The sequence below is a fragment of the Bidens hawaiensis genome, unplaced genomic scaffold, assembly GCF_021521415.1.
Source record: "Bidens hawaiensis isolate Kalapana, Puna unplaced genomic scaffold, B.hawaiensis_p1.1 tig00028064_1, whole genome shotgun sequence".
Taxonomy (NCBI): domain Eukaryota; kingdom Viridiplantae; phylum Streptophyta; class Magnoliopsida; order Asterales; family Asteraceae; genus Bidens; species Bidens hawaiensis.
Genome location: NW_027494566.1, coordinates 42016 through 48522, shown reverse-complemented (window position 1 = coordinate 48522; position 6507 = coordinate 42016). Strand labels below are relative to the sequence as shown.

General features: G+C 36.8%; 2 protein-coding genes across 2 annotated transcripts; one reads left to right on the top strand and one right to left on the bottom strand.

Annotated features, from left to right (window-relative positions):
• The first annotated feature begins 308 nt into the window (after positions 1-308).
• LOC143576318 (uncharacterized protein At3g28850-like) lies at positions 309-1838 on the top strand. Its single transcript, XM_077060434.1, has one exon. The coding sequence runs from the start codon at positions 742-744 to the stop codon at positions 1756-1758; it is 1017 nt and encodes a 338-aa protein (XP_076916549.1). The 5' UTR covers positions 309-741; the 3' UTR covers positions 1759-1838.
• A 510-nt stretch (positions 1839-2348) lies between these two features.
• Positions 2349-5939, bottom strand: LOC143576315 (uncharacterized). The gene is made up of 3 exons (XM_077060431.1): positions 5539-5939; positions 4128-4280; positions 2349-4045 (listed from the first exon to the last, which is right to left on the bottom strand). Exons 1-3 carry the CDS (start codon positions 5884-5886, stop codon positions 2525-2527), a joined length of 2022 nt encoding a protein of 673 aa, XP_076916546.1. The 5' UTR covers positions 5887-5939; the 3' UTR covers positions 2349-2524.
• Positions 5940-6507: the final 568 nt, after the last annotated feature.

Genomic DNA, 6507 nt, shown 5'->3' with positions numbered 1-6507 from the left:
ACGCTTATACATATTACCGTGTCGTTTAATTGGACTGTAACTACAAAGGAATTGATTATCTGAGACAGCCTCAGTGATTTGTAAAATGTACGTACATATCAAACGCGCCACTGTTCAAGAGTGGTTGTGCTCTTCTGATGAATACATGGTAGGTCAAAACTAGCAACCTTTAAAATAAGCAGGGCATAATGCTACTCTCGGGTAATCAAGGGAGGTCCCCTTAGAAAGAGAACCCGTGACAATAGTGTGAGCAAATTAAATCTTCTTCAAACCTACTAAAAAAATGAAAATAAATAAAAATCATACATTTAATCAAATATAAAGAGTTAAGACCTTTTTATTTATTCGACGAAAAGAAATTGCCAAAGTAACGATAACAAAAAGTCTGAGTAGGCCCGGCCCATACGCCGGCTCGACCGTTGTTTGACTTGTTTCCAACACACTACCCTACAAACCAATCACCATCAAACTCTACGATCAACATCCGACGGCCCAAAATTCACCTCCACTCCAGCTAACCGTGGACCTCACCTTACCTTACCTTACCTTATCATCACAAAATTTAAAACTACACTCATATAATCTTTCTAGCCGTTACATAAAAGCCAGCCAACAAGCCTTCATTTCTAAACCCATACAAAATCCCCATTTCATTATTATTCAACAAATTGTATCTTTATACTTTATATATATACATACAGTTTTGTGTATATATAGGTCAGGATAAAGAGAAACAGGAAAATGAAGAGTGTAAAGGGAAGAATCTTGAAGAAGTTAAAGACAATTAAAACAATCGGGTACCCGAAAGCGGAAAGGATTCTCCATGTTAATGCGGCCGATGGGGTGATCGATAAAGTCGAAACCCGAGTATCTGAAGAAGAAGTGATGCAAATTGATAAAAAGATTGAAAAGAAGAGCAGTTTTTCGGTACAAGAAGTCGAAATAATCGATGTATCAGAGCTCATGAAGGACCTCGAAGAATCCGATGAATCGGATATAGACGATAAAGAAAATTCCCGGCCCGTGATTTACCCGGTTGGTGATCGGGTTCGGGTGCATTCGAATTCGAAAAGTTTAGGTGCAAGTGGAAGTCCTTTGTTGGAGATTGATGTTTTTCGGATGTCGAATTTGGATTCGGGTGCGGTTTTTGACCCGAATCTGTTATCGGCTTTTCAGCAGGCGAGTTTGGAGGTTAAAGCTAGAGGTTTAGATTATGATCATGATTTGGATACTGAACCACCGTTAAAATCGTTAAAACTTGGAGAAATTGATAACCCCCTTTCAAATTTCGAGCGAATTTGTCCTCTGGGAGGGAGTGATTCGGTGATTTTGTACACCACGGGATTTAGAAGCGTCCGAAAGACGTTTGAAGACTGCGCGAGTATTCGGTTTTTACTAGAGGGTTTTAAGGTTTTGTATGATGAAAGAGATCTATCAATGCATCTGGACTTCAGAGATGAGCTGTGGCGGTTACTTGGCGGGAAAGTGGTTCCGCCGAGGTTGTTTATAAAGGGGAGGTATATTGGGGGAGCGGAGGAAGTGTTGCGGTTGCACGAGCAAGGGAGACTTCGTCCGCTTTTAGCTGGAATTCCAATTAATATGTGGGACGGACCGTGTGAAGGGTGTGCAGGTGTTCAGTTTGTGGTGTGTTTTAGATGCAGTGGTAGCCGGAAGGTGGGTTCGGCCGATGGGCGGTTGCCGGAGAAGTGTGGGGAGTGTAACGAAAATGGGCTGATCTTATGTCCATTTTGCTGCTGAAAATTGTTTGGTCTGTGTATTGAATTTGTTGTCATTGTTACTTGATGATAAAATGTGTTGGAATATTTGTATGCATTTTTGTTTATTTTATGGGTTTTTTGTATTATCAATATTATTTTTAATTCAAACAAAACTGCACCATTAAATCATTTTTAAGTCCATGGCTTTGTAGCCTAGTGGCATCTTGGTGGTGGGATAAGGCTTAGGGACCATAAGGTCCTGGGTTCGAATCCCATAAAAGGGGGTTTTCCCAACTTTTGTTGGCTTTCCTCCTGAATTGGTGGTTAGGCATTATTGCCTAGTGGAGATGGATATGATCGCGTGGTTCTGCTGGTACTATACTCCAGTGGTCCGTGAGTGATCCTAAATTTGCCGTTCAAAAAAAAAAAAATCATTTTTAAAGTTTTCACACGGGAGAGGTGGTGCTCGTTTAATTTCTAATAAGAGGGCGTAATGGGTGGCTAATGGTGTAGTCCCCGTGCCGAGGCTGGGACCCACCCTAAAAAACCTGATAACAAGACTCGACCTGACTTTCGTCGTAGCAATGAAAGATAGTAAAATGAAAAAGGCAAAGAAAACACAGTTTATCAATACTGAACATTTCATAGATTTATACATATTACTTTAAACATGTACATTTATACCTGTTCCGAGTAGAACACGACGTATGAAAAACAGGGCCGGTGTTAGGCTACAAAACCGTTCAACAAAAACAGTTAACCCGTTAATAATCTAATACGTTAATAGCTGTTGTATTACCGCTTGCTTAAGCTAAAGAGGACTCGGTGTGATGAAACTCAATCTGCAGCCGATGATGAACTACAGTAGTTGATGCTGCCATCAACCCTTTCTTCAGATCCGCCTGCAATTCCCTTATCGGGATTGCAGCCAAAAAGCTTTTAATATACTCTTTGCACGACTCTTTCCCTTTGCACACAATCTCGCTATCTTTACTTTGACTTTCATTGACTTTTTTGCCTTCGGCATTCTCACTCGGTAGTGTTTCAATTACCGTATCTTTGTCAAACTTAAGCAAGTAAGCCTGATTGCATCCCTCGTATAACCTCTCTCCCAACGTGTCAATAATATAATACGCATCCCGTTCAACTTTCAACATGAAAAAATGGTCATTCCAGCTTACAATGTAGACCAACGGCTTCATGCTGTCGTTATGATTTGACCCGATTTGACTGATTTCATCCCATATGCTGTCAAACGACATAGCACCATCAAGAAAATGAAGATCACCTTCTTTAATCCCTTCGGGTTGAAAGAACCCAATGAATGATTTTTCAGGGACTACATCAAGATTTCTAATCTTGGCTTGTAAAACGGTTTCAAGATCAAAATGCTTATCTGGAAACCGTTCTCTATAAACTTCATTTTCACACAAATTTCTCCATTCTAATGACCCGTCTCGAATCAAGCTATCGAATTGTGACTTTATCGGCATCTCGTTCCAGTTGTTTTGGAACCAATCAGCTATAACCGCAACTAACGCGGTGCATGCGCTTTCACCGGCGGCTCGTTCACTTCTTTGGTCAATTGAAGCAAAGAAAACTTGCATCTCAAGTTTCATATGCCCGTCTCTGCTTACTATTTCCTTCTTCTCCCAACTACCTACAGCAAAATTATCGTCTCCAAATTCAGAAACTGAACATCTGTTTGTATTTGTGTCCTCATCTGAAGAACTCAACATTCGGCGGTCAAAGTCTATATCATCACCGCCTTCTTCTCCAGAATCCTTTTTCAAAAGCGGTTCACCTTTGTTCTTCGGGGATCTAAAACTCAACTTTCTTTTTCTCCAAGGGAATATGCTTCGTTTTAGCACTTGTGTTTCTAAAGGATCAATGATGGGCTCACTCGAATAACTGGTTTTTTCTTTATTGTTGCGGTAATATAACCAGTCTTCATCTTCACAAGAACTTGAGTTGAAGTGAGACAACCCTCCAGCATGATTTGCATATGCCAAAGTTCCATAACTGAAAGATTTTCTAACAGCGGAATCTTCATCTTTGACTTCCTCCGAGTCAACTTCATCTGCGTCAATGGAGTCGGTGTCAAACGGGTAATCAGCATCATAGCTTCTAACCGAGCTTTTTCCATCACTACCCTCGTCTTCACGACATGCTTTTTTAGCCTGATTGACTGATATACCCCTGAATATTTTGACCTTCTGAAGACCAGATTTAACATTACCAGGTGATAATGGAAGAGGTATAATAGTTTTTTGTGCTTGTTCTGTACTCTCGTGCGGGATCTTAAGTTCTTGCAGACTCAGAGACACCTGCATATTTAATAAAAAAGGACTTAGCATATTATATTAAGAACTTAACCAATTTTTAAAGCATAAATTTTAAGGGACTTACATTAAGTACGGGTTTAGATTCAGTGATGCCACTCGGAACAGAAAGAGGAATGCTTATATCGGTCTCGTTTTGCTCACTAGAAGCAAACTCTGCAAGATTTAACGATCCGGTTGCAATACAACAATTCCTATTCTTTGGTCCTTGATTTAATCCCTGAATAAGAAGAAACACATTATTAGAAATTTTAATTGTTTAAAGAATACTCATCAAGTATATACCTTTAAGACAACAGAACAAAAAAGGAAACTTCTTTCCGTAGAGAGTTATAATAAAGTTATTAACAAAGAAAATACAATTATAAATTCCCACTTGATATAATCTAATCGTCTAAAGATAGGTTCTTAAAGTAGTCATCATCTTTGTTCACAGTAGCTATGTAGGGACGACACATTAGAAGATGTATATTAATAATCAAAGGGCAACTTTAGCTTTTAATCGTAATATACTAATAAAGGCCACCCTCTTTTATTGACAAAAACTCGTGTTGAATACTGGAACCCATGAGGTGAAACTTTTTCTTCTTTAATCCGAACAAACCACTAAAAACGAAATACGTGTATCACTCTCGGTCCTAAAGTATAGAGATTCCTGATCATCAAGTGCTAACATCATACCAGTAGTTTTATATCAATTATCAGGATCAAAAGCATTTATTAATATATAATCGGATTAATATATGATTAATTTATTAATGTTTTATATCTATACATATTTATGGTGATTGTATACAGCAAACCAATGAGGTGTTTGAGGATAAAACTTGGAATATGATGCTATGCTATGCTATGTAGTCAATTTTAAATTTTGATACAGCATATGGCTTTAAGTTCAAGGAAGTGATCCACTAAGGCTATAGTCAACTGTAATTATTAGCTGCATCATATATATAAAAAAAACTTAAAAACTCCATAAAAGGGGGAAAATAATAATTAATATTTATAGTCGCAATTGACATCTATGAAAACCTTCCCCAGATCACCCTTCTTCAATCAAGCCCATAAACAAAACAGATCTTTAAGTTTTAATCTTTATAAAAAAAAAAGGTTATATTATTATTAACCTCAAACCCTATATACATGAAAATATCATATCAAAGCTTGCAAATTTCTTCAATTTCTTAAAATTACAATTAAAAGACAAAACAAAAAAAAAAAAAAAAAAAACCTCCATAAAATGAGGAAAATAAAATTTAATATTTATAATTAAAATTTACATATATGAAAATCTTTCCTGATCTTCAAGTTTTGATCTTTATAAATAACTAATAATATTATTAACCTAAAACCTAAAATACCCAAAATAAATTAAAATCTCAATCAAATCTTGTAAATTTGAGTCAAGTGCAACTAAATTTCACCAATTTCTTAAAACCAAACATAAAAAAAATTATGTAATTTGGCTGAGGACTTACGTCGAACACCTGGAGTGCAACATCCCAGTGATGAAACCCACCATCTTTCAAACCCATCAACTCACAAACAACAACAAACTCTTCATTCCATTCAATAATCCCATCATCCTTCACAAAACCCTCCTTCGTAACATTCGTTCTCACACTCTTTCTCTTGAAACTCAACCGATTATTATTATTATTACCCCCTTTCCACTTAACCTCAACCCACAGCTTCGAACAATCAATTGCAGTAGTATTATTGTTAGGCTCAATCAACCCTTGAAGGGTATGAATAATAATCTTGGCTTCGAATTTCTTGGATTGAAGCGGTGGCCATGGCCTCCATTTCATCATACCCACAACCATTATTATTAATATTATTATTGGCACCGTCTTTGTGGGTTTGAGAAAATTGGGTGAGCTTTTATAGAGGTTGAGAGAGAGAATACGCTTTGTGTGAACACGTATAAACGACGTCGTGTTGAATTTGGAGTTTGTATATTATTGCTTTGTATGGTTGTACATGATGCTTTATGTGGTTGCACTTTGGGGATTTTTTTTCCATACTCATCTGCTAGCTAATTGATATGAGTATCCGCGTAATTTGTAGTGTGTAATATACACGTGGATAATAAGATATAATGTATTATAAAAATAAGAATGGAAATAAAGACGTATACAAAAGACATATATACAGTTATACACAGATTTAAACATGTTTATTATATGTGTATATATACACAGATATTATTACTAATTTTCTTTAAACTAGTTTGTAACTTTTTTTTTGTTTAAATCTAAGGATAACTGATTTTAATAACTGTTGCTACAACAAAGATAAGACCAATGATAGTTAATGGACTGGTTAGGCTAAAAAGCTTCAAGGGTTCAGGTTAGCCTAACGCAGGTCGTGGTGTCCCTCTACGTTTGCAAAACGTAGAAGGAGGTTCACTAGTTAGTTGTTTGTTGTTAAAGCTCACCGATGAT